Source organism: Mchenga conophoros, linkage group LG12 (genome assembly GCF_057382185.1).
Source record: "Mchenga conophoros isolate Kocher_MC1m ecotype Shallow Benthic linkage group LG12, M_conophoros_male_GT1.1, whole genome shotgun sequence".
Taxonomy (NCBI): Eukaryota; Metazoa; Chordata; class Actinopteri; order Cichliformes; family Cichlidae; genus Mchenga; species Mchenga conophoros.
In genome coordinates this window covers 22,921,561-22,948,739 of record NC_140537.1, presented here as the reverse complement: position 1 = coordinate 22,948,739, position 27,179 = coordinate 22,921,561, and the positions used below count along the sequence as shown (strand labels likewise).

The 27,179-nt window shown below is 40.0% G+C and overlaps 1 protein-coding gene across 5 annotated transcripts in view; it reads right to left on the bottom strand.

The window, feature by feature from the left end:
- Nucleotides 1–1,190: 1,190 nt before the first annotated feature.
- agtpbp1 (ATP/GTP binding carboxypeptidase 1) overlaps nt 1,191–27,179 on the bottom strand; it is a 28,867-nt gene continuing 2,878 nt past the window's right edge. Inside the window, exons 3-27 of one of the 5 annotated variants that reach the window (XM_085294595.1) lie at nt 27,038–27,168; nt 22,778–22,845; nt 21,115–21,178; nt 20,761–20,907; nt 20,230–20,361; nt 19,966–20,059; nt 19,804–19,841; nt 19,318–19,526; nt 19,020–19,197; nt 18,712–18,753; nt 17,110–17,204; nt 16,594–16,710; nt 15,533–16,299; nt 15,362–15,445; nt 15,110–15,199; nt 14,793–14,941; nt 14,516–14,603; nt 12,449–12,593; nt 11,900–12,050; nt 10,850–11,030; nt 10,506–10,635; nt 10,003–10,134; nt 9,308–9,484; nt 7,375–7,526; nt 1,191–3,523 (exon numbers count right to left, since the gene is read on the bottom strand). In XM_085294595.1, the coding sequence (XP_085150721.1) occupies nt 3,361–3,523; nt 7,375–7,526; nt 9,308–9,484; nt 10,003–10,134; nt 10,506–10,635; nt 10,850–11,030; nt 11,900–12,050; nt 12,449–12,593; nt 14,516–14,603; nt 14,793–14,941; nt 15,110–15,199; nt 15,362–15,445; nt 15,533–16,299; nt 16,594–16,710; nt 17,110–17,204; nt 18,712–18,753; nt 19,020–19,197; nt 19,318–19,526; nt 19,804–19,841; nt 19,966–20,059; nt 20,230–20,361; nt 20,761–20,907; nt 21,115–21,178; nt 22,778–22,845; nt 27,038–27,168 (3,724 nt within the window). In that variant the 3' untranslated portion in view covers nt 1,191–3,360. Of the gene's footprint in view, nt 3,524–7,374; nt 7,527–9,307; nt 9,485–10,002; nt 10,135–10,505; nt 10,636–10,849; nt 11,031–11,899; nt 12,051–12,448; nt 12,594–14,515; nt 14,604–14,792; nt 14,942–15,109; nt 15,200–15,361; nt 15,446–15,532; nt 16,300–16,593; nt 16,711–17,109; nt 17,205–18,711; nt 18,754–19,019; nt 19,198–19,317; nt 19,527–19,803; nt 19,842–19,965; nt 20,060–20,229; nt 20,362–20,760; nt 20,908–21,114; nt 21,179–22,777; nt 22,846–24,108; nt 24,304–27,037; nt 27,169–27,179 lie in introns of those variants that run through there. The other 4 variants (XM_085294596.1, XM_085294600.1, XM_085294599.1 and 1 more) reach the window with 4 other exon arrangements.

Here is a 27,179-nt window from a genome sequence, read left to right as displayed (position 1 = left end):
CACAAACCAGTGGCTGACACCATGGTAGCATAATCTCTTCTGTGTCGGAGTTGAATCAGCAGTTGAAACATATCACCAGAACTTACCATGAAATGCTACGATTTTGTTCACTTTTTTCCAAGCTCTTCTTTTTTTTTTGTCCCTCTAAACACAAAGTTGAACCACGCAGTTATAGCTTCAGTGACAGTCACCGTGTACTCCCTTTCTGACCGCCCGTGACATCAGGAGAGTCCAAGTTGATGGGTTTTTGCAGTGCATCATCGTGAAAATTTTCACCAAATTTGAAAAAAATGCAACAAATGTGCCTCGATTTGTCCAGACCAAATGAAGTTACTCAGTTAGACAAGCGTTTTAAAACTTTGCCCTGTATTTGATAGAGAATAATACCCGTAATTTGTTTAGATATCGAGGGTGATGTTTACTCTACAATTGTGGCCCCAACATATTAGAAAGTATTATTAGTGTCAACAGGTTAAACTAAAGCAACTATACAGGATTCTGGTTTTACAATAGATTTGAAGCAACATGAATCTCTCCAGTAATCCATTATTAACAAGCTAACTCCCCCCCCCATCGGCTGACTGAAATGATTTGTGTGCATGGTGCCAAAGCTGGACGGGCTGTTTATATACAATCACTCTAATGCTGAGATTTAGAAGAGTGTCTGTCAAAGACATCAAGTGAAAAACCGCTGTATATAAAAGCTTAACTAGGATCTTAACCACAGTTTAATGGACTGACATTCTGAAGTCTTGGCCTCTTTTGAAGCCTGAAATGAACATATTTACATGAGGCTGGGTGCTGATCTATAACTATGCCTAGTAATCTCAGTTAGCAGCGCTGATCTATAGCATCTGTGGATGCCCTGCACAGTCAATTTAAAAAAAAAAGTAAATAATGCAACTTCGACTTCTTGGAATATCTGCTGTCATTTGTCAGATACAGGACCGTGCAAATGACTTGACACCCCTCATTTCTTTATATTTTGCTAGCAAAACAGGAAACGGGTGCAGTGATTTATTGACACCAAAACCAGAGTTTACAAGCTTGAAAGTCAACACAGCCTGAAAACGTTTTTTCCTTTAAAAAAAAAAAAAAAAAACAGAAAGAAAAGAAGCTCTTTTAATGTGTTTTGCTTCTCATATCTTTAGGATCAATTACAGTTGTTTTATTAAATTCAAAGAGAAATGTTTCCATGAGGACAGATTTTATGTGAATTTCTTGCTCACTCAAGTTTCACAAAACACACGTCAGTATCACAGTGAAAAGTGTACAGTTCAGGAACAAAAAACTAAATATGAAATAAATAAAATGCAGCAGTTTACCATATTCACATTTTATTTCCCATGTATTCAGTCTTAGCTTTTATTTTCTGCAGTACAATCAACTTAAAATGAATAACTATCCCAACAAACGCAGCCCAGCATTGCACATAAGCTGCAAGAGACAGAAACATGACAGACACGTATCGCATATTATACTGAAATTACACGTGGATATCCCTCAAACACACACACACATGCACACGCACGACAATAATGCTGTGTTTCTAAGATGTCCCAAACAAAACTTAAAAGGAAGCAAAGGACAGAAAACAGAGGAGTGAAATGGGTTTAGAAGGAAAGAGAGGAGCGAAAAAATTATTGGGGGAGTGAAGCCGAGTTAGAGTGGATAATCAAATTGAAAGCAGAAACACACTTTAAGAGCATTAGCTGAGCAGAATAATGGAATAACTTAAACTCCTGCAAATGTGCACACACAGTCTGCACCCACACAGAAAAATGTACGTACAGGAAGCATCACACAAAAAATACTTAATAATTTAAAAACAGCAAGCAAAAAACAAACAAACAAATCAACCTGTACAACAGAAACACATCTCTATGAGCAGGAAAAAAAACAATTTGATACTCGGCACCATCTGTTTTTACACATGGGTCTGTCCTACACAACTCCACAAAATATACACACAAGAGGAAAGAACAACGACGGGAAAAACATTCCAGTATAGACAAAAGAGAAGTGTTACCGTCGAGCTTTGGGCTGGGCTCAAACAAACGAGGTGACTAAAGATGAGGTTTCCACACTACTCGCATTCACTTTGTCTTTGTTCTGTGTGATTTGTGTTTGTCCAAAGTGCGCAAGGGTTTTCTGCTCTCTGTGCAGCTCATGCTTTCTTGTTCATCACTACTTTGTTATACTAACACGGTTCATAAAAAACAATGAAAACACCGACATGTAGATGCTATACATTCCACCTAAATGTGTCACTGATGTTAGTTTGCAGTGTTTACATCCACGTTTTAAATACTGTACAAGGTTTGTCTTTATAAAGACGTGAACATTCTGCTTGTGTGTGATATGAATAGCTTCGGTTTTGGATAAAGCAAGGCAGAGAGCACATGGGTGATCGGCCCACGTGTCACGTTGCCAAAGAGGGAAGGAAGTAAGGTCACGGCTCAAGTCTGGTTACATCTGAGCTGGTTCTTGTTCAAATGATGTTCAGATATGACAGCTGTTTGATCATCTGTGCATCCCATTTCAACAGTGATACCTTGGCTTCTCAAAGAAAAGAAAGAGACAAGCAAAGAAGGCCTGAACAAACTAAATGAATACAAAGTTAAAGTGCAGGGCAACAATAAAGAAAGCTAGAAAGAGGAAATAAGAAGGCAGGCAGATTGGATCTCGGTGCTGGCCAGTGGAGGAGATCCAGTTTCCCTAAATCACCTGCAGAAGTGTTTCTATCAAACACAGCGTCACAGATGAGAGGGCTTTCAAAGCCTACAGAAGCCACTGGCGCTATTATACAACTACAACCTTGGCAGAAAGCTTCAGCGTGAGTTTGGAAGTGATAAAAAAGGAGCAGCGAGTGGACCGGGGTTCAAGTTAAATGTCAAAAGTGCCTGCTGGTTGCAGCCCTGTGCAGCTATATGTGAATCTCAGAGGCTATATGGTGTCTGAGGTCAAGGCTTACAGTTCATGATGATTAAATTCTGGTAGTGAAAGGTGAAAACATTCATTAGAAGCTTTATTTTTTGTATTACTGTAGCTTATATCAGTCTATCTGAAGTGAAAGGCAGGTGGAGTACCGTTAGGAGCAGCACGTCAGCCGCATAGACAAGAGTAAATCTATCAGGTCGACGCACACCTGTGTGGTGCTTATGTAGCATTTGGATTTGTATTTACAGCAGGGTCAGGTTTAAATCTATGCTATTTATCCAGCAGTCAATGTGAGAAGTGTTGCTATGTCACCTGTGAAATCTTTAAATTTAGATCATCTAAAAGCCCAGGCACCGGCTGTTTGTAAGCTCAAACTGCCAGGTACAGATGAGATTAACCCCGCAGCGCTGATCCCTGCGATTAGTACGAGTCGGACAGTTGATCAAGGTGGTCGGGATTCTCGTGGACGTTGTTGCCGTGCTCGTTTTCGGGCTCCGCGTCCTCATTGTCACTTTCTGCGCTGTAGTCTATAGCCTCCAGAAAGGACGGCTCGTCCTCCTCCATCACATAGGTAGTTGGGCTGCTGGGTAACAAAATAAAGAGTCACTGCCACGCGTGTCATGGATGATGGTTAAACTGGAAGAATGGCAATGTTCAAATTGTGAAAGCACAATCAAAACATAACAGGAGCTTTCATTTAAAAATAAATAAAATGTTTCTTTATTTTGTGATGTTTTTAGTCAGAGGCATGATTAAATTTTTAATTTAAATAATATACCAGTAAGACAGGTCATTATTTTTATTGCTGATGGAGTTTGTGATTATCTTGGATTCACTATTAAATTTAGTCAAAGACAAATTGATTTTTTTCCTCAAAGTTTGATTAAAAAAATATTTTCTAAATGAAAAGGCAGCAAAAAAAGATCTGAGAATCTAGATTTAACATTTTTGCTTGATATATGACTTAAATGACCGATATATTCATAAAACTGCTGCAGTTTGTGACCTTAAATATGAGGAAATGCTCTCTTTCCTCACATTTCTACTGTTAAATGCCACATAAATAATCAGATCCTGCCGGTAAGAGTAATTGCTTAAACACAGAACAAGAAGCAAACGCAAACTCTGCAAAACAATTATACATATTAATATAACATTTACAAATCATAAAAACGTAAAGACCGCTAACACACATTAAATGTCTGCTTTGACCAATGAGGCAGTTGGGTTTTTTCTGTCGGTCTTAATGGTTAAATGCTTGCTGGTTCTTTGAGGTTTTAGTGGCTTTAGTGGGTTTTTAATGGTGTTAATGGTCTGAAATGTGATCCCAGGGAGACAGTCGATCAGGGGGGCTCAGACAATGATCTCCCACCAAGCTCGCCTGAGTATGAGTGGATGAGAGAGACAGAGACAGAGAAATTACGCATCAGTATATGTACAGCAAACGTGTATGTGTATGAGGTAATGTGTGCGTGTGTAATGCATGTTGTCCAAGCAGATAATGAAAGCAATGTGTCAACCATTTCAGGCCATTACAGAAATATCAAACCAATTCACACACACACACACACACACACACACACACACACACACACACACACACACACACACACACTTTGTGTATCCACCAAATTGCAGTCATCTCCATATACCGTCTGTCTGAATATACAAATCCATATATGTTCATTAAAACCCAAATCACCCTCAGTCACACAAGGATAAACCTCCACATCTGCAGAACCTTCTAAATCGTTCTGGTCCTTTCTTATGCGCACAAAAAAAAAAACAGACCCCATTGCTCGTATCCACCCATTTAAGCACTCCAGTTATTTGAAGACACATCCCAGTGGCCACAATATCATCGTTGTGATGAACTCTTAAATGGTAAGTGGTACTATACCAAGCCCCACGAATAAAGCCATAAATCCAGGATGAGAGCGACCAATCCCAGAGGGTACTAATGCCCACACACACACACACAGCCACACAAACACTTTTGGAGTCCCTTAATGATCAGACACATAAATGATGAATGAATATATCAATATGAGAGTAGAGTAGGTTAGTAACAGAGAGACAAGGAGATGCAGGGAGAAAGAGATGTAAGCATTAAGTGGTTTGGAATATAGAGCCATCACTTGGATTCGACTTCTTTAACAAAGCAGAAGCTAATGTATTAAAATAAGAAATGAAGATAACCTTGGTGGTCACGGCTTGGGTTTGGCCAAGCTTAATAATTTATTGGCTGTGTTGAACTAAGTACAATCTAATCTGTGGCGACCTCATATTTCTGAACTGGTCATTTCAATCGAGGTGATTAGATAATGCATGAAGCTACTGGGTGATTTCTTTTTCTTCTTTTAGGGTGAAGAGCAGTGCTGACTCACTGTCACTTGCTAAAATATGGATGAAGATGCCGAAAACTTGAGTGCAACTATGGTTTTTGAATGAGTCTGTATTTAGATGTGGACACTAAATTTAGAGTTAAAACTGCATTTTTTTCCTAACCCATAAAACTCTGATGTAGATTAGATTTTTTCTAAACTTTAGTTAATGTTGGTTTGTCAGACAGATACGTCATAATTTCCTAATTATAGCAGGTCCGCTGGGTTCGGTGAGAAAAGTCCGACAGTCCAACATGAGGCCCGATTAAAAGGTTAAAAATAATTTTTCTTTAGAAAAGGATTTAAATGTGGTAACTTGTCACGCATCTCTGGGATGCTTTCAGAGAGGCTTTCATTTTTAATACTGCTGCTTGGGAGTCTAGTTCTATTTCCATACTTCTAACCACTTCCATATCTGGAATTTCGCCACAGAGCTCAAACTTGTGCAGAGACGACAAAGATTGCGGCGTGTGATGACAGCTGGGTCTCCGGTTATGCCCGAGCAGTTTCCAAACCTAAAGATGTACGTCAGTTTAAGGTCACCCCACAGGGTGAGACTGAAGGCTGAGTTTTCCTGCAAGGTCCTGAGACGCCTGAGCAGGTGCACTCGGTGATCCGAACAGTAATACGTGGAACTGTGTGACGGCGTACGCCGCACTGAAGAGGCACAAGTTTTTTGCCACCACAACATAATCATCGCTCACCACCCTTCCCACTCACCAGACTTGGCTCCCTGTGACTCTGTCAGTTTGCCCGAGATAAAAATCAAATTGAACAGCTCCCATTTTGACACACTGGAGAGGATCCAGCGCGCATCGCCGACGCACAAGCGCGAGGGACAGAACGAGACTTTCAAGGAGCAATCTTAAAATAGCAGCCGCGCTGAAAACTGGTCCGGAGGTGCACGAGAAGCCAAGGACTGCACCTCATATAGTCTACGACAGAGTAAAATAGAGAGCAGCAGCAAATCTATACATGAACCATCTATCTATCTCTATATGAAAACATCAAAACAAATACCAAACGTGGTAAGTTTTCTTTTAATCCTATGCCTGATACTGCAGTTGTATCCTTTCCTTTACTGCACTGGGGAATGAGAGCATAAGAAATGAAGTTACTGTACACTACTGCAACAAACTGAACACGTTGACACAAGAACTATAAAGAATATAACTATAGAATAAAAAGGCAGATAAGATTAGAGTTCATCTTAACAGCTGAACTATAAAGACATTCAGTTTTACCATCCTTTGACACTTAGGCTGTATGAGGACACGCTGTGATACTGACTTTAATAAACTGCTTTCCCACTTTGTTGCAAATGTATTCCAGCTATGGAGGGAAGCTAATCTCCACGTTCCACGCACATGTACTACCCTGCACCATCAACTACTTCACGCGCCCCTTAACAACTCTACTGTGTAGGTGTAAATGGTTTTATCAAAAGAGATCTTCTGGCTGTTTTAAGAAATAATGATGCTACTGACAATTATTCATGACCACTTCCCTCTCAGACCAAAGTTTTCATTATATTCCTCGCACATGATCATTGGTAGAATTTCAATGATGCTCACAGCAGCCCTGCATAAATGGTAAATGGTAAATGGCCTGTATTTATATAGCGCTTTACTAGTCCCTAAGGACCCCAAAGCGCATAAATTCAGGCCTTCATTTGTTTCTTGAGTAGTGCTTCAGAGCCAGAATGACAGTCACACCGTTGAGAATCAGCGCCGAGGGGGAACGTGTCTAGCAGTAATGAGGATATTTGTGCAGATAAAAAAAAGAAGGCAGTCTGTAATCATTTCCAGGTAGATTTATGGTCACAGAAAACATTATCAATATCTCAGATACCTTGAGAAGGTTGCAAGAGGACAAGAACTCAACAGCTAAGAAACAAAAAGCTGAAAAACTTAAAACAAAAAGGAGAAAAAGGTTAATGAGGAGAGTAGTTTTTGTTTGCTGTATTGTTTCAATAAGACCAAATTCCACAGCTGTGTGTGGCTTGTTCAGATGACTGCACAGAGTCATGGCTTTTTTCCACAATACTAACCTGACCACTTTGGACTGTGTCCCAATAATATCGCTCTCCAAATCCAGTAGGTGTTGGTGGTTCCGGAGCCCGGTCAGCCTCTTCAGCCTCAGCAGTGCCACGCAGAACTGAGCTCCCATCTCCTCCAGCTCTCTGGTGCCGATCTGAAGACCCTGGAGAAAACGCTAAATGGTAAATGGTCTGCACTTACACAGCGCAGTTCTTAGTGGTTCTACAAAGTGCTTTAAAATGTGTTTCTCAATTATCCTTTCTCAAACACACTCCAATGACGCCAGTGCTACAGTGCAAGGTGCTCGGCTGTGATAGCGGGCGACTTGGGGTTTGGTGTCTAACACCAGGGAACTTTTGCAAGTGGAGAGGGTTGGGATTGAAACACCAACCGTGAGATGACTGGACAGCCCGCTGTACCTCCTGAGCCCAAGATTTTAAACTCGATACGTTCACCAGAAAACAAACTAAAAACTCACACACATACTCGCAAGTACTTTCAATATACTGACATATTCAAAAATAACTGCAAAGGTCAGAGTGAAATCTAGTTTAAAATGACTGCTGTGGGTTTTCTAAAGCTGCTCTGGAGCCTGGGGATAGAGTCATTGTCCAGCTTCAAACGCCCCAATTCTCGCTGCGGCCAAGCACTTGGTAAGAAAACTTTTCATGTGGAGACATGATCATTTATTTCATTTTCAGGGACACACATTCAAACACATATGCACCCCTTCCCACACCCACACAAAGTCTGCACAGTTCATTCGTACAAGCAAATGCAAACAGGGACACACTAACCTTCAGCTCACCCCGAATCCCGACCCCTCCAAAAAACCCTTCATGTTCTTCCCCTCCCCCCAGAGCAGAACAGAAGGAGGAACATCTAAACTTGGCCACAGACATATGCAGCCACAAATCAGGAGACATTAGTTCCTGCACATCTGGACAAAAACTTTCATGAAAACCAGTAGGGGTCTTAATCAGAGCCAAAATGGCATTGTGGGACTCAGTGTTAGATGTTGACATTGGCAGGAATCAATAGGAAGGAAGTCAGCTGGGATGGAACACCATGGAGTTAGAAAGAAGAAAGGGAGGCAGCACAGTCAAAAAGGGAAGAAAGAGAAAGGACTGAGAAGAAGCAAAGACAAACAGCACCGCAGCTCCACCTGGTGGGCATGCAGAGGAGCAGAGGGGCACCTCCCTCTGAGAAAATGACAAGCTTGTTCAAAAGAACATTTTAATTTCAGGGTCATTACTCTAAGCTACAATAAAATGCCCAAGTCTTTTATTTGTCCATACAAAGGATGGGTACTGTTAAGATCTTACCTGCACTCTTATTGCTGGATTGCACATGTGTTAATGTAAAATATAATCATAAGTTTTACACATTGCCAACCTCACCAGAGTAAGCAGGTGGGGCTGTTTGGTAATGTGCCTCAGGTGCCAACAGCTGCAGTAATCTCCCTACAGGCAACTGTATGAATAACTATGAGCGATTATTTAATTATCACAAAATTAACTGTTGGCTGGAGCTTTTCATTAAATAGGAACATTAAAAGTAGTGATTTAATTTGAAGGGGAAACAACTGTATTTTTCTGCATGGGTGCAACTCACTGCTCTGCTTATTATAAGAACACTGTGTTCGAAATTCGTTCCAGAGGTGGGCGGCACCTGCTCAAATGAAACCATTTCTTCACAGTCAGTGAATTTTCATAAAATGTAGCAAAAGTTAGTTTTGAACAGCCTGTCCCATCTACATGACAGGACAGCACAGAAGTGTTGTCATGAGAGCAGAGCTCTTACAGCTCTGTTAAAATGAAGTCTAAATTGTTATTATGCTAGATAAAGACTGACTGTACAGTAGCACTCTTTGTCTAGTATCGGTACCAATTTAATACTAGTGTTCGGTAGCAATCCATACTGAATAAACAAATATACCCATACCTTATATTTGCCCTGATCACAGCCGCAGAGCGTGCTCTCCATTGTATAGCTGCGTTGCACTCCGATCTCTCGCCAGACAACCACGCGGGCGGTTGCCTCTTTGGAACGCTCCACAACAAAACTGCAGCTAGCCATGCTGAAGGCTGGAGCGATTTGGGACAGGATCTTGGGAAGGGTCTGAAGAACATATAAAAAGTGTTTGAGAAGTCTGAATGTCTTTGTGTAGGCGTGTGCGTGTGTGTGCTAGGGGTGCAGATGATTAAATAAAGAAAAACAGGAATCGATAAAAGCTATAGTTATGCAAACCCCCAAATTTGGGGTTTTCATTCCCAAATGCAGACAAAAACATTTTGATGTTACCAGTTTTTTTTGTCTTTGCAAAATGAGTTTAAACCCATTTGAATATGTTTATTAAGACATGGTGACAGTGTTAAAGAAAGTCAACAAACAGAACAGGTAACATTACAAACATGTACTTACTAAAATCAACATCTTAAATATAGTTAATATGTAGCATTAACTATGTGTTGGTGTAATTATAAGTCGACTGATGGCATGTCTTTTCTGGAGTAATACGAGCACAACTTAATAATGGTGATTCAAATTCAGCCCAATTAATATCCACTGATATGTTAACTGTACTTTCAGAAACTGGGCAAGTCTAAGAGAAGTTTGTGTGTACTGCTGGCATTCACCCTGTATCCAAGGTCCTCGTGCAAGTCGCTCGATGTAGCACTGATATTGGACTGCCAAACTGTCTCCTTTACGCTGCAGCCGTACATGAACACATTCTTCTTCCTGGAATGACCGTGGTAGTCGCAAAATACCTGTGCATTCACACACATGCACACACATAGACGGAAAAGAAGTACATTGAATAGTTTTTTTAACCATGACACTGAGACTCGAGTTATAAAATAATGACTTTCTCTGGTCAGTTTGCAAAGAATAACAGCCTCACCCCTCTTTGTGCCTTTACGTTGCCACCCATTGCAATATACCAGTAAATAAAATTATATGTAGCAGAGAGGCGAGCACAGGGTTTAGTTTATGGTAACTATATGTGTAATAAAATAATGCAGTTATTTACAGATGTTAAGCAGCCAAACAGAATGTGCAGCTGGATGGAGAAAAAAAAAAATTGTGTCGCAAAGTGGAAAACGCCCCTAGAGTAATTCCAGTTAATTAGAGGTCATACCAGTGGTGCCCTCTGTATGTGTGCAAGGTACTGCAGCAGGCTCTTAGTGTGGTAGATGGTGGGGTGGAGCTCAGGATTGGGATTCTGCCACTGGCGATTCAAATCCTCCCCACTCAGAGAACAACGATGACTACAGCAGAAAGGAGATGGCAGAAGAGGGGAAGGATACAGAGTGGAGCACAACAGAGCAACAGCTAGAGAATCCTTCAAGACAAGATTTGATGTGTGTTAACGTAAAGCTGTGGCCACCGTGCAGGCCCAGGCTCGGCAGAGTGTGTGTCGTTGGTGTTTATACTTGAGAGTTATGAGCGTGCGTTAATTTAGTTCCATTTCTTTTTACTCACTTCCCATTTATAACTCCATCAGGGTTGAGCATGGGCACTATCTTGAAGATGTAGGCCTCCCTCAGGCTGGCTGCCAGTGGGCTCGTGCCCATTAAGAATTCCAGCGTGCCCTTCATTACCCAGCTGGCATTGGTCTCTCCGGGGTGCACTCTGGCAGACAGGAAGATCAATGGACGGTTCCCTGAAGAGCGAGAAAGGAAAAAAAAGTGCAACACAAACATGAGCACAGGGAGATGGAATGAGAAGGAAAAAATCTTCAATTTTAAGTTTTTTCAGAGCAGAAAAACAACATCAGTGCAGTGCAAAGCTATTTGGAAAATAAGAGTATGCCCTGATACCTCAAGGCTGTTTTACTGTAGTACTAGTCATTTCTATCAGTTACTGGGGAGGTTTTTCAATTAAAGGACCCAAAGAAATTATCACCAACTAATGACAGATTACTTGTGATAAAATAACCTCACGTGGATCAAAAATCTACCCATTAACAGACTCTGAAATAGTTTTATCTGCTTAAATAGGCTACAAGATACTCAAGGAGATTCATAAAAGCAAGTAAGTTGGACTTTCAGGCTCAGTTTACTTTGTTAGACAGACTGCTCCCAGCAGTCAGGAATAATCTTCATTCTAAGGATGACAAATTAGGTGTATCTGAAAGGCTGTTTTAGGTGATTTAATCAGAGTGTCTGGCAATGAAACACTTTGGACTTCTTTTACATACACACGATTCCCATTATTGTGATTTTGTTGCGCATTTGACAATTTTAATTGGATAATTCAATGATTTCAACTTTCTACAGCCCAAATAAGTTTGAACTAACTTTGTTTCACCAGAATAAACCTTCAATATCAATACTTTCCACAAGTTCCTGAGTGCAAACAAAATGATGACTCCAGCAGTTTGCAAAATCTATCGACTCCAGATTTTTCTGACATTTAAAACCACACAGCACTGCTTCCTTGACATTTATTGCCAACTCTAGAGAGAGCTATATAGCTTTAACCAAATAACTTTAACTAAATCTCCATATGGATCTACATTTATTTACTCACTAAATTGACAGATGTGATCATTTGAGTTGGACTCGGGCATGGCAGTGATGGTAAGAAGGGGGCAGATGTTCCCCCCGAGGGTTTCGCACAGCACGTCCTGTCTCAGGTAGATATGAGGGGTCCTCAGTGCCTCCAGTTTGGCCAGGTGCATCTGCGCAAAATGACAAATTGCAGCTTTTAAACCCACTCCCATCCACAGCTTCCATTTGAACCCTCAGAGCTTTTGGATGTTTCTATTTTTACATGTTATGGTTGTATTATTCTACTGGCTATTTAATGAGCTGATCACAATTAAGTGATTTAGATTGGGTTTAAGCTGAAGTAATTCCGTGAAGCAGCTCTAGACATATGCAAAAAAATGTAATGTACCTATTCTCTTGATAAGTGACTGAGAGTAGACTGAGAGCTAATAGTGGTCTGCATCAGGGTTCAGATTACAGGTTTGTGATGTAGCAACAAAGGAAGAGTGATAATTACTGTACGAGCGCATGCTAAGACCCATTTCAGTATTCTTGAGGTTACACATGTCTTCTAGTGCTACAATAATACCTTGAGCGTAGAATATGTATAAGGGTAATGATAGGCAAAGTAGCAGACGTCATCTTTATGGCTGAAGGTTGTGCTGAAGGTCAGAGTGAAATACGATTTTCCTTTCTGACCACCAGCTGCGATGGAACTCCTTGCAAAGTGATTCCTACGAGAAGCAAGAACACTTCGTGAGTATCTGTTGAACGCCAACAACACACACACTCTAGTTCTTCATTAGAGATCTCTGCATAATCTTTGCAGGACAATACATAGGAAACTAGTAAACGTGGAATCACAGTCAAAAAACACTTGAGCAAGTACTGGAAGCTATACTAGAAGTTGTAGTATGGAATGACTACCTGAATCCACTGGATGGCACTGCAGTTATTTTTATAATAAATATGCCTGGCCTAATGTGAGCTGTGGAAAACTAACCAAAAGAGAAAGTTATAGCTTTATTATTTCAGATGTTGCATGAAGTGAAGACACCTGCTGTGAAATATTATTTATGCTTCACTTGATTTAAAGAATGGATTAATATATATATTGGAATATTCAGCATATATTTCAATTCAATGGTATGGACATAAGACATTGCAGGGGCCTGTGAACACTGTTAGAGATAGAAAAGCCTTTGGATGTCACCTGGTGCTTGGATATATGTCCACATTTAGTTGCTGCTAAATTCATTTTGATTAGCCCAACACCTCTTGAATGACACTAGTCTCTCATTTACCTGAGTTTCTTTTAAGTTTCTTTCACCCTTTTCCTAAAATTTACAGTTAAGATGAGAGAAAAAGGTCATAAACAGGTTTGCTCCTGCTGTTAATTTATTAGAACTGTCAAAGCAAGGTCTCTCCTCTGGGGCGAGGCGATGACTACACTGTAAATCCTAGTTTTCTCTGAAAATATACCTTATAACTTTTGTCGCTGAAGCTATAAAATATATGATCAAATGCACTCAGTGGCTACCATATTAGGTACATCTTGTGAGAATCAGGTTGGACCACCCTTACTTCTTCATGATGGAGATTTTGGTTTATATTGACATGATGGTGTCACACGGGTGCTGTACATCCATGACGTCAATCAGTTATTCCACCACATCTCAAAGGTGCTCTATTGGACTGAAATCCTGTGACTGTTGAGGTCATTTGAGGGCAGTGAACTCATTGTCATGTTCACTTGTTATAGACTATTAAAGCTTTATGTGCGTTATCCTTTCAAAGGTAGCCATCAGAAGATGATCATAAAGCTATGGACAAACAACAATACTTTAATTATTCTCCAAAGGGCCCAAAGTGTGCCTAAGAAATCCTCAACTCCTACACCTTTACACCACAAACCACAAGCCTGAGCAGTTGATATAAGCCCAGACAGATTCATGCTTTTATGTTGGTTATGCCAAATTCTGAGCCTACCCTCCGAATGTCGCAGCAGAAACTGAAACAGATCAGGCAAAGTTTTTCCAATCTAACATTGTCTAATTTTGGCGAGACCATACAAATTTGAGCCTCTGTTTCCTGTTCTTAGCAAGTGGCTCCACATGTGGTCTTATCTTGCTGTGGCCCATCTTGGCCCAAGGTTCAACATGTTGTGCTTTCACAGATGCTCTTCTGCACACCGTAGTTGTAACAAATGGCTATTTGAGGTAATTTTACCCTCCCATCACACTGAAGCAGTGTGGCCACTGCCCTTTGACCTGTGGTATCACGGCATTTACACCGAGAAAAATGCTGCTCACTGGATATATATATATATATATATATATATATATATATATATATATATCTTTTTTGGGTTAGAGACAGCTGTGTGTGAAAATCCTAGTAGATCAGCAGTTTCTTAACTACTCAGACCAGCCTGTCTTGTACCAACAACTATGCCATGTTCAGAGTCACTTTTCATCCTGATTCTGATGCTCAGTTTGGTCGTCTACATGCCTAACTCCACCAATCTGCAGTGTGCTATGTGACTGCAATAACAAGAAAAAGTGCATCTAATAAAAGCAGCAAGTCTACTCTTGCTTTAGAGCATTTGATTTTCTGCTCAATTTTGCCCATTTCACTACAATATGATTGCACCTACTTGTAGTAACAGATGTCTGTTCCCGTTCTAACCCAGCGAGGTCTGCCACTGATTGCCTCCTGCACAGAGTACATCAGCACCTGCATGCCTACACAAACAGGGAGAAAGCCCAAACACAAAATAAGTCAAACTGTGCTGTGCAAATTCTCAAGCAAATTACAGTCAAATTTTTTTTGCTGTGCCTTTAATACAGTCTAATTCCATTTCTGCTGTATAAAAATCTTTACAACAAATGAATAAATAAAAGTTCTGTAGGTTGGACTGTTATTCTTCTCACCGTAGTTGAACTGGCTGTTTGACTTCTCACAGTTAATGATGTTGAAACGGTAGGTGGTCCCAACACGCATCCCACTCACTTCTAAGTAAAACCACTGGTGGTAGTGATTACTGTTGATGTCTGAATTCAACACAAGGTCATACTCATACCTGAAGAGATACCACAGAATAAACTCTAAATATGAGCCCAAACATCATCAACCATAAAGAAAACTCATCTAGACCATTTTAGGCATTTAACATTAGTGAAGTCACACACAGCTTACCACAGAGTGGTGTCTGTAACACTGTATACTCCATTGAGTATTAAGTACTTACTTTCTAACTTGAATTGCCTTTCTGAGGTTACCAGACTCAAACTGAGAGTTAAACTTCAGTGATTCACCACTGTCTTCAATAACAGGGCAACTGAAACATAAAAATTAATATACAGTAAATGGCACAACTCTAATTATAAGGAGAAAAGTAGCTTTTGTTAGTACCACTTAACTGCAAATGCTCAATAATGGAAACAAAATTCATCATTTTACATGAGTTTAACCCTAATTGATAAAAAGCTCTAAGGCTCACCTGGGAATGTCCAAGTCATAAACCACTTTATCCAGGATATCATTCGGGTGAATCAACCTCTCAATGTCCTGGAATATCTTAGATCTGCAGCGTAACACCCAAAAAGAAACTGCTAACAGACTAAAAGGATAAATATTCTTCAATTGCTTATTAATAAGGATGACCTCTCACCTCTGTACACCATAAACTCTTTCCAGATGGGGCTCCTTAAAAGTTGGGGCTACATGGCCAAAGTAGTCTGGGTAAGCCACTTCAGCGTACTGTGGGACAGAACGTGTCCCCTTCACCATCTCCACGTATAGGTCAGGGTCATGCAGCGGGAGGAGGAGGGCTGTGTCAGGCACCTCCAGAACCGCTCCTTCCCCTCCCTCATCTTCAGCACCCTCTGATCCACAATCTGAACCTCCTCCTCCCACGCGACGTGTAGCGATATCCCCCAACAGCAGAGGTGACTGTATGTGTCTCGTAGCACTGACTGGGGATCCCTCTTGTTTCACTCCCTTTAAACCGTCCTCTACATTCAGAGCCCCCTTGTCTTCTAGAGAGACACAATCCAGTGCATGCGGTAGTCCCTGTTCTATCATCTGGCCTTGAGGAGAATGCATGGAGGAGGATAAGGTTGTATGCCCATCTGGGGTAGGAATGTGAGTCTCCTCTTTTTTGTCATGGTCCTTGGTGAGGTGGATCGTGTCCAGTTCTAGAGATGCTAGAGAAGCAGCGGGGGTTCGAGAGGTGGCAGAGGCAGGTGGCTGTGTGTGTTGTCCTTTGATAGAGTTCCAGATCTCCTGAGAGGCTGGTGTCGCCATGTGCTTTGGGGACAGGGCTTGAGCTGTGGGCACTATGATTGGACGAGTGGATCGAGCTGAGGATGATGATGAAGAAAGGGATCCTGATGAAGGAGTAGAAGAGGCACCTTTTGAGCCTTCAAAGTTATACCCCTGCAGGAACAATATATTGTAGTTAACAGCTCATGCATTGAAGAATGTCTAGACCAGACTGCTGCCTGTCAGCCAGTAGGATTTTTAGTAAATATTACATGTTCAGTCGACACCACAAATATAATAAATAACACAATTTTGTTGAACTCTTGCAATGTGATAAACAGACTGACACACGGACACATATGCAAAGTTTTAGGCACCTACCCATCATGCAATATCAACACCATGCAAGCACAGAGTCAAGGTCTTAAAGAACTATGAGGACCATGGAGCCGTGTAGAAAATACTGACCTGAAAGTCTTCAGATAGTTCCAGAAAGAATCTCTCATATACTCTCAATTCCTCGAATGGACGACCAGGGCTCTTTGTGGGATGCAGCTTGTTCAGGTCAGTCTCTATGTCATCGTTCTGATTGACAGGAAACAAAGGAAGAAAAACTTCAAATTGCCTGTTATACATTTGTATTTGCTCTGTCAAGACAGCTCCAATCTAGTTCTTATGAGGTTCACCAGATATGGGTGACAAAGTGATTTCAGCACTCAAAAATGGCTGGTAAATTATGACTGCCCTCTACTGGAAATTTAGGAAAGTTCCGATATCAATGACTAGGTATGACTCATGAAAATGTACGATTTTGTGTTTCACAAAACTAACGATGATATTAAAATTTCCAGTGATATCAAAGTTGAATTGTGAATCTAATATCACATAGAGGCAATATGCTTGCCATAGTGAACAAGTGTACCACATGTTAGTGTACTGTTGTCATGTGAAATGTCCCATATGCATGCAAGTATTTGGTATTACCAAAGTGCGATGAGCTTTCTCGTCCTCTTCATTGTCAGTATCAGTTTCTGCCTCCGTCTCCTCATTATCGTCGCTGTCATCCACCACATCATCCACTGGGTACAACACACATACGCAGAAATTATTCCCCTGACATTTCTGTTTGTCTTTTGCCCACGCTGGGGGAGAGAGAGGAGGGGGGCTTATTATTTCTGAAAATGTGAAAGAGGCCAGCACATGACCAGAACAGCAGTCCCCCCCAGAGGATTCTGGTCAATGAGTTGTAATGCTATGCCCAGAACAGAGGAAATGTTAACAAAAAGATGTGAGCAGCCATGGTCAAGAGATGGGTGATCAAGAGAAAGAAGAGATTCTGAGCACGTTTCTTCAAATAAAAATTCAAGAGCTCACCGACATGTTTTCAGGAATATAAACGAGTCAGCACCAATCGATGCTGTAATAACTAATGTATATCACTGTTTTACAGCGTTCCTGTTTGATTCTACACTCTGCAATAAACCAAAAACAGAGGTAGTATTTGGTAACCTTCTTTTTAAAAAATACAAATACGAACAGTGCTACTTGGAAAAAAAAAAGAATGTAATAGAGCTTTTTTTATTTAAAATTTTAGTTGAGACTAAAGGCCCTTAAACACCGAACGTGTTGTGTAAAAACAAAAGAAAATTCAAAATTTTATGAATCTGAATTTGATGCGTAAAATATATAAACACAGAAGGTATTGCGTTTTTACAAAAAAATCATCCTCAAAAAAAGGACTGTCAAGAAAAGAAAAAAAAAGAAAAGTTGAGCTGATGATGCGCTGGCCCTGATCTTCCTAATGAAGAGAAGAAAGAAACGAGGATTCTGGTTCATCCAATTCTCACGAGAACACAGCAGCAGGGAGAGTATTATGGTTTGGTCCAGGAGTGGAAGCGGTATCCCAGCCGCGTTTGTACATTTCAGGATGTCAGTGGGGCAGTTTGAAGTCTTGTTAGCAGAGTTGGAATCATATATGAGGAAGTACAGAAATCATTTCAGAGAGCCACGTTAGTCGGAGTAGTGTTCGGCTGTGTGTCTGAGGTAAAATCATATTTTTTTAAATTATTTCAATGTCGTTGCATATTCAGAATCAGAATCAGCATCAGAATACAGTACAGCTTTGGATTTGAGCTATGAATGCACTTGTTGCCAATGACCAGAGATCTGATTATTTGGATCCGAAACATCAGGAAAAATTGAGATTGGTTCAAAGAAATAAGTGTTTCAACTCCGTCGAGTAAAATTATTTGGTCCGTTTGAATGGCTGCTTTAAGAAAAGGTCCAAAAAATATATTTCTAACGCATAAAACATTTACACAATTTTACGTGTCGGTGAGACAGGGCCTTATGAGAAAAGAAAAGAAGCTCAAATGTTTCATCATGTGCCTTTGCACATGATGTAGGAAGCAAATTAGCTGAGTTAAATGCAAGAACATACGGTATGTCTACTAGTGGGAAAGCAAGACTATGCAATGTGCTCTTTATTACCAACACATGTCATGTGTTAGTTTAGTCAAGTATGATGTGAGGTGAATGAGAAAGAAATAGTGAATCTGTATAATCTGAGGGTTACGTACGTCTTACCCTTCTTTAAGGGCTTGTTGCTGAGCTGGTGACTTGTTGTTCCTGTAAGGCACATTGTGTGCAGCAGTGTCATGAATGTTGTCATTAGCCATTTAGTATTATTTATCCGTCTGTATGGTATAACGTGTTGAAACTAGCAGTTAGGACAGCAATTTTAAAAAAGTGCCCGTACTGTATAATCATAGATGGAAGGCGTGCACATACACAGTGATAAGCTGGGCCGCACGCTTGTGAACTGTGTGTGTGTGTGCGTGTGTGTGTGTGTGTGTGTGTGTGTGTGTGTGTGTGTGTGTGTCCTGAGCTCTCACCCCCAGGAGGCTGGCTGTACAGCTGTGCCACAGGTCCAACTGGAAGTACATGAGGCAGCTGGTAGTGGAAAGCTGATTTAATGGTAGGCACAGGCAGACGGTTTTTAGGAAAACACTTCCTCATGATGAGACTCGAAGTGTTGATCAGTGGATCCAGAGTTCGCACCGGCAGACACTCCTAGAAACAAAGCCACAGAAAAATCAGAGAGCAGCTCAGACCGAAACCTGTGTATGTGGGAAGTAGTTCTGTTTTGCATGCTTTAACTTCTTGTCATTCACATGTAATTTTCTTACTCACAGTAGATGTGTTGTAGAGGATCCTCATGCCATCGGCCTCTATGAATGCCTTTCTCCCAAGTTTGATGTTGGTAATATTCCTGAGGCAGACCAGCAGCCCTTTGCGAATCAACATGTGACGATGACGTGCGTCATTGCGATGCCAATCCAGGTACAGAGCCAGCAAGGCGGGCACATGACTGCCGTCCACTGCACGACGAGCGTTAGTTTCTGAAAAGGGAATTGAAACAAGAAGCGAAACCACTGCTACATATCACTTTGCAATTGTGTGGCGGGACAGAAGAAGAAAATGAAAATAAAAGCAGTAATAAGCATATAGTATATAGGAGAAAGTCACGTGACACTAAACTTTAAGTCTATGTGGAATGATCTATTACACTTTGTGCTCCAGAGCAGAAAAGACAATAAGTGAAGTACAGGCAAAGGATTAAACAACACTAATTAAGGACCACTGAGCTGTTTAATGCTACAAACATAAATTACTCACTGGATTTGAGAAGTGCTCCAAGTGCATCCAGAGCTACCCTGTTGATTTAAAAACAAAAAAGATGGGGTCCAACAGCAAATATGACACAACTATGGCCAGAGGCATATGAATGTGGCTGTTTCAGGTCTGCAAAGGAGTCAGCATTGACAGTTAGACACTCACTTGAGCAGGCTGGTGTTCTTCTTGCTGTATGGTGCTATAATCTTGAACATCAGTTCCACTACTCCATTCTTTCCCAAAGAAATTGCATTCACCGCTATTACAGTAGAAATCAAAATCAAGCACAACTTAGAAGTAAACACAGCCAGTTCAGTTTAATTATTTTTATCAGCTGCTGTCTGGGACTCTGTAGTATTTTTTGGGACTACTTTGCTTGAACTTCATTAGAGATTATAATATATACTGTGAGAGTTTACGGGGACTTACAGTTGGCCGAATAAACCCTGAGAACCTGCAGGCAGGGCAGAAGGAGTTTGGCATTCTGTAGATTCTGTTTGATCAGGCTGATGGTGACGTTCAGAGCTCCACTCAATCGGGCCTTCACACCAAACTTTCTGTCTGGACACACACAGGGTCCAATGTCCCAGCTCAGTAAATAAACAATAGAAACTTTTGATTTTTCCGTACCTTTCCTCTATTTTTGTTTCTGAACAGAGAACTTGTTATCAGTTTTGCTTGTTGTTGTTTTTCTGCAAATGGCTTAAAGTTTTTTCACTTATCCACTTAACACTGATAGCAAAGGCAGTGAAAACAGAACACTCACAAGGACATCATCGGTGTACAACTTCAACATATGTTTTAAATAAACATTACACATGTGGTGTCAGCAAAAACTTTTCAAAATGTAAACATAACACTCTTCATTTACAAGCATGATGCCCAGAGCAAAACAAAAATAAGACAAAAATACAATCACTGGCTCATCCAGTCTGTGTGTGTGTTGGACTGCGACATTACCTTTTGGGCCAACCTTGGCTAAGAGTGAGTGAAGCTGTAGCATGAGCTCCTCACTGGGAGGCAACTCTTTGCTGGCAGAGGTCAGGATCTGGAATAATATTCCTGTTCCTCCTTTGGACACAAACACTCCCATCCTGCGACCCCTGCCTGAGACAGAAAAGGGTTGAGAGCATGAGAACCACATGAACTAGATACTGTAATTATTAATCCAATCAAAAAGTGTAATTTAACACCATGTAACAATTTATTGGTAACAAAAATCAAAAAGTTCACATGTTTAGCAATTGATTGTGTTGTTAGAGCATGAACAAACTCGGTGAACAAAAGATAGAAGAAAAAAAAAACTCCACTCACCCACAGTCAGCAGCTCACTAAGAATATACAAGATGTTCAGGGTGGTCTGAACATCTCTGCTGTTCTGTAACAGTCACAAATAATACATTAGTTAAAAATTATTTGCACGGTAAATCTGAGAAATTTGTGTAATTACCTTGATGTTACTCTACATAAGTGTGAAATCTAATTCCAAATTGAATTCAGGGAGCAAGGTGCTAGAAAATTGAGTCATAATGCAAGTCAGGTTGTGAAAAACTACACACACCCTTACTGCATCTATAGGAATTAAGAGGATAGGTAGCAGCCAGGTGCTTGGTCACAGAATCTCTATAAAAACAGACATTTTTGGCAGTTTGCTGGTCTGGAGTATCCAGCTGTGTGTTTAAAAAAGATGTCAGCAATCATCTTAGAAACGACATTGTTGCTGTCCATCACTCTGGGAAGGGTTACGTGGCCATTTCCAGATAATTAAAAGTCATTTAAAGTCCTTCATTCATCAGTGAGAAAGATTTTTCACAAATGAAAAGCATTCAAAGCAGCTGCCATTTTTCCCAGGAGTGGACGTCCAAGGAGATTCACCTCAAGGTCAGACCATCTAATGCTCAAATGATCTGAGTTGATCTGAATGTGATCTGAACTGTCTCTGCAGGCCTCTGTTAGCACGTTAAATGTTAAAGTTCATAACAGTTCAGCTAGAAAACAGACTGAACAAGTCCAACGTGTTTGGAAGGGTTTCCAGGAGAAAAACCGCTTCTCTTAAAAAAAGGACACAGTAACACTCTTAGGTTAGCAAAGTCACATCTGAACAAACCACAAGACTTTTGGAACAACGTCCTTTGGACAGATGAGACGTAAGCAGAGATGTTTGGCAGTAATGTGCAGCACCATGTTTGGTGAAAACTAAACACAGCATATGAGCACAAACAGGTCATACCAGCTGTTAAACATGGTGATGAAGGGGGTGATGATTTGGACTTGTTTTGCAACCACAGGACCGAAGCACCTTGCAATCATTCCGTGGAACATGAACTCCTCTGTACCAGTACGAAGGATTCTAGAGTCAAATGTAAGGCCATCTCTCTGACAGCTAAAGCTGGCCCAAACTGGATCATGCAACAGGACATTAATCCCAAGCATAACAGCAAATCTACAACAGAATAGCTGAAAAAGAAAAGAGTCAAAGTGCTGTAATGGTCCAAAGTTGAGACCTCAATTTGACTGAACTGCTGTGGCAGGCCCTAAAGAGAGCTATGCATAAACGAATGCAAACAAACCTCAATGACCCAAACCAATGTTGTGAAGAAGAGTGAACCAAAATTCCTCCACAACAACGTGGGAGACAGATAAATTCATACAGAAAACAATTACTTAGTTATTGCTGCTAAAGGTGGTTCTATAAGCTCCTGAATCATGGGATTTACTTAGTTTTTCACACAGTGCTTCTGCATTATGATTTTTTGTTTTTGCAAAATAACAAAGCAACTTTTTTAATGATGTGTTCTGATATGTAAATCCTTAGAACTATATTATATACATGACTGTATGACAGTAATGTATTTTTAAATTATTTTATAATAAATTTCTTAAACATTATTGTTCACTTAGATTGACAAAAAGCTCTCTTCAACAAGTCAGTAACAATTGAAATGCATAAGAACTCAAGTGTTGTTTGTGAACTGACCTCCAGTGAAGCCAGGATGACTTCCATGCCGCTGGAGCCTTTGGACATGACCTCTTTTCCACTCTTCTCTGTAATGCACAGCAAAGTCAACATGAACACAAAAGTGAAGGCTAACAGATTTGCACTGCAATTTTTGATTTTTTTGGAAATCACAATGTAATTTATACTGGAGTATGTAAAAACATCTAGTTTACTCACAGTTAGAAAACTCCTGCAACTCTCAGTGAGTACAAACTGCATCTTTAAGGCACATTTTACAACCATGTCCTCAACCAGTCTTTGTTTATATACTGACCTGCTCAAGAACAGCTGAAAAGGGTGACAAGGTCTTGCAACAACCCCTACTCTTTCTTCATCTTCCCACCTCTTTAAATCCATACCCTATGTTTGTCCTGTTATTTAGGAGCTGACAGATTCCTGACCTCTAAAAAGGACCGTATTGGTCCTGTCCTGAATACAAAGGGATAATCAAGTACAAGTATTCGCCTTTGCAAAATGCTCTCTGTAAACTAACAGCAGAAATTGTAGATGATTACAAATATAGAAATAAATGTCTTGAAATTGTATCTCAAAATGTGATACATACATGCCAAATACTTTGCATATCTGAGGACCCATTCACATATACAAGTGCTCTGGGAAGTAAAGCAGTAACCTCTTGTTTCTGCTATGCCAGACATTTTAAAGCACTTCAACACCAACCCCACTAAAGAGTAATGAAGGGCCACACAAGGGCAACTGTATTGTTTGAATAATGATGATTAGTTTGTTTATATAAGAATCCTATAAAATAAACTGAACTTCGAGACTGAACAATCACCATTCATTTCAACTGTAATTTTTAGGCTGTAACAGCTGACAGTGAAAAATTATCACACATGAACTGAAATGCAATATACCGCAACTCTCACTCTACCCACTCAAAGTAATATACGTGTGTGTGTGTATATATATATATATATATATATATATATATATATATATATATAACAGCTGACAGTGAAAAATTATCACACATGAACTGAAATGCAATATACCGCAACTCTCACTCTACCCACTCAAAGTAATGTACGTGTGTGTGTGTGTGTGTGTATGTATATATATATATATATATATATATATATATATATATATATATATATATATATAACAGCTGACAGTGAAAAATTATCACACATGAACTGAAATGCAATATACCGCAACTCTCACTCTACCCACTCAAAGTAATATACGTGTGTGTGTGTGTGTGTATGTGTATATATATATATATATATATATATATATATATATATATACACATTAAATTTTACTCAAGGTGTTCTGAACTGTACCTGGTGTGTCCAAGGAAACCACAGATTGATGGTGTCTCCTGGTGTAGCGGTACTCCATTTGAGGATAAAAAGTTAAGAAGCTTTACGTGAAACAGTGTCTATTTTCCAAAAGATCCCATTGAGGCTTCCACAGAAGTACTAAAACTGATTCAAAAAGTTTAACTCTTTGACACCTCAAATCATGTGTTGTCAAAGATTGAAAATCAAGGCTTTTCACTAACTCCTCAATTAGTCAGTCCAAGCCTCCTACTTTTCAACCGTACCTCTAACTCTGCCCTCTCAGTCAGGGCTCTCTGAAGCTGGTAATCAGCCCCTCTTCTGCCTTGATACCTGAAACTAATCCACAGACAGCTCCTATAGACATCAGCATAAGACAACTCTGTTTATGCAGAGGGGGTGGATGATACATTACCACCAAATGAAAACAGACACTACAATTCCCACAGGATCCATGCAATACGGAGAAAATTCAAAATTTCATTCATTTTGCAGTAAACCAAATGTCCAAAGGTACAGTATGTGGAGTAATTATCTTCCTTTTCCCTTTTAAAATTATTTCAAGAGATGACATTTTGTCTGCCCTTACAGCACCTGACATTCCCTTGTTCTTTCTCATGGTATTTCTTGACTGCCTCTTAAGCTCCTGAGACCCTGAACTTGAGACAAGAGTACAGCAAAGTCCATCCTGGGGTGTATAGTTACTGCATGCAGGGTTACAGACCTCGGCGCTTCCCTCAAACCGACGTCACACTCATACACATTTCAAGTTGAGACTGCAGGCATGGTGTCACGGACAGCCAAGCAACAGGTGAGAGAGGAACAGCTGATATTGCATGATTGATAGAGTCACAGACAAGCCTTTCCACTGTGCCCATCATTCATGATAGATTAGCTAGGACTTTGCTTTGAAGGAGGAAGCAACAAGTTACGGAAAGACGAAAGGTGAAATTTAAGAAAAGTAAGAGAGAAGAAGTAGCTGGAAATCACATCATGTCATGATTCAGCAGAATTTCTCAAAGGAGGAGGGGACTGACAAGCACTGAAAACCAGTAACTTAAAACTGTGCTACAGGACAACATTAGTTTATTATAATTATTAGTAGTAGTAGTAGTATTATATAATTATACTACAACTAATATTGTTATTATTATGTTATTATAAGTAAAAACAAACAAAAATCTTGCAAAAATTGATTTTTTTGCAAGATAGCATTATTTGAAGATTGTGGGGTTTTTTTAAAGGTTTATAACTTTACCTTTGTAAAGGTTAGAGGTACGAGTTTCAAATACTAAATGTTGTAAACACAGGATCAAAAGCCTCTGTGAGTTTGTTAATTAAGCAAGTCCTTTAATTTTTAATTGTTACAGCAGCAGAACAATGCTGTTTGTTTTTCGTTTTTGTAATTAGCTCCTTGCTAACAGAGACGCACTCATGTATCAGTGTGTCCGACACCTGGTGTGCCACCTTCTTCTGTTATGAGATCTTCGTCTCCATTTTCCTTTCAAGGAGTAATCAGAGAATGGGGGTCACATCTTGACTGTCAACGAACTACTGCATCTCAATTTACACAACAACCACACTTTAAGTTTTCTACGAATTTGGGAATTTTCCCCACAACCTGAAGCTAGGCATCAAGGCATTTGTGAAATGTACAGATGGGTTTGAGAGGAAGAAATGTACTTAATAAATGGACAATAACTCTGATTCTGCTGCATTTGACTGAAATACAAATAAGAGTTCTTTAAAGCTTTCACACAGATCTTTGCCTTTAAGTCTTAAAACAATAACAACCAATTCTTCCACTTGGTCATTATAGTTCCACTGAAAGACTTCGAATGGTACAAACTTAAAAATGATGTACATTTAATAGAAATTAAATGTTCAGAAACTGATTGATTTACAGCAAGAACCAACAGAAACCAATTAAGTCTTAAGATTAAATCCAAACAGTTCCAACAGCTTCTGCTGATAACTTAATCATTTTGCTGCAAACCCTCCATCTGTACAAAGACCAGATGTGTTTGAACACACTCTAAAACTGTGCCCTCTGACACATTAGGCATATCTACTCATTATCATTCCCATCCATGGTTATTGTAATAAAGATTTCTCAGCTAACTGTAGTCATATTGTGCTTTGGCATTGGGCTCATTTTGTGGGATCAGCCAGAGACACTTATTGTGTTAGCACCTTCAATTAAGCTGTTAGTCTTATAAATGTGGGTGCATGCACATTATAAATACATTCAAATACATCTTAAATGCTGTTTAAACTTCATATTTGAGGCCAAACTTTTTCTAGAATTGAAAGAAATGATTGTATCAGTTATGACTGGTGCGTCTATACATACATGACCATTAAAATAAAGGTTAGGGTTGTATCCTCATTCATTTTAAACACGAGCTTTAAAACAGTTGCACAAACAACTGCCCATTAGCAAGACTTGCATCCTGGAACTAAATATACTACTTTGTGGTTGCGTCACTATTCCAACAACTAAAGATGCAGTTTACAGACATGTACTTGTCTGTACACGTTCATACATGTCCAACAGATATACTGAGGATCTTCCAGATAATTACTGGGAGTTTTAAAAAAAGTGATTCCACAGGAACCTCCTAATTCTAAGCATCTTATCGCGAGTCCAAGGGAACATTTGTAGCAAAAATATGGAGGTGATCAAAAACCTCTGATCAATAACGTCGAATACTTGCTTACACAATCCAAACGAATCACTTTGCAAATTGCAAGGAAATGCTGTTTTATAACTTGTTACAGTGCCTGAATATTTTGCAGCTGTTTCCACTGCCAGCAATGCAATTCAAGGCCAGGACTGCTCACTGAGATCGCACTTGGCTCAAGATAACAAAACTATACCGGAGTTCAGGAGATTACATGTATCACTGTGCATGTTTACACACATTCTTACCCTGTGTCTGTATGAGATGAAGGATCTTTGTAGTGACCTGTCTTGCTGTTTCAACATCCCTGACCATGGCCTCACCATTCATCCTTTCCAGTTGGCCCAGGAGCATCACTATCCTGGAGTTACTGGGAACCCTTGTAACAAA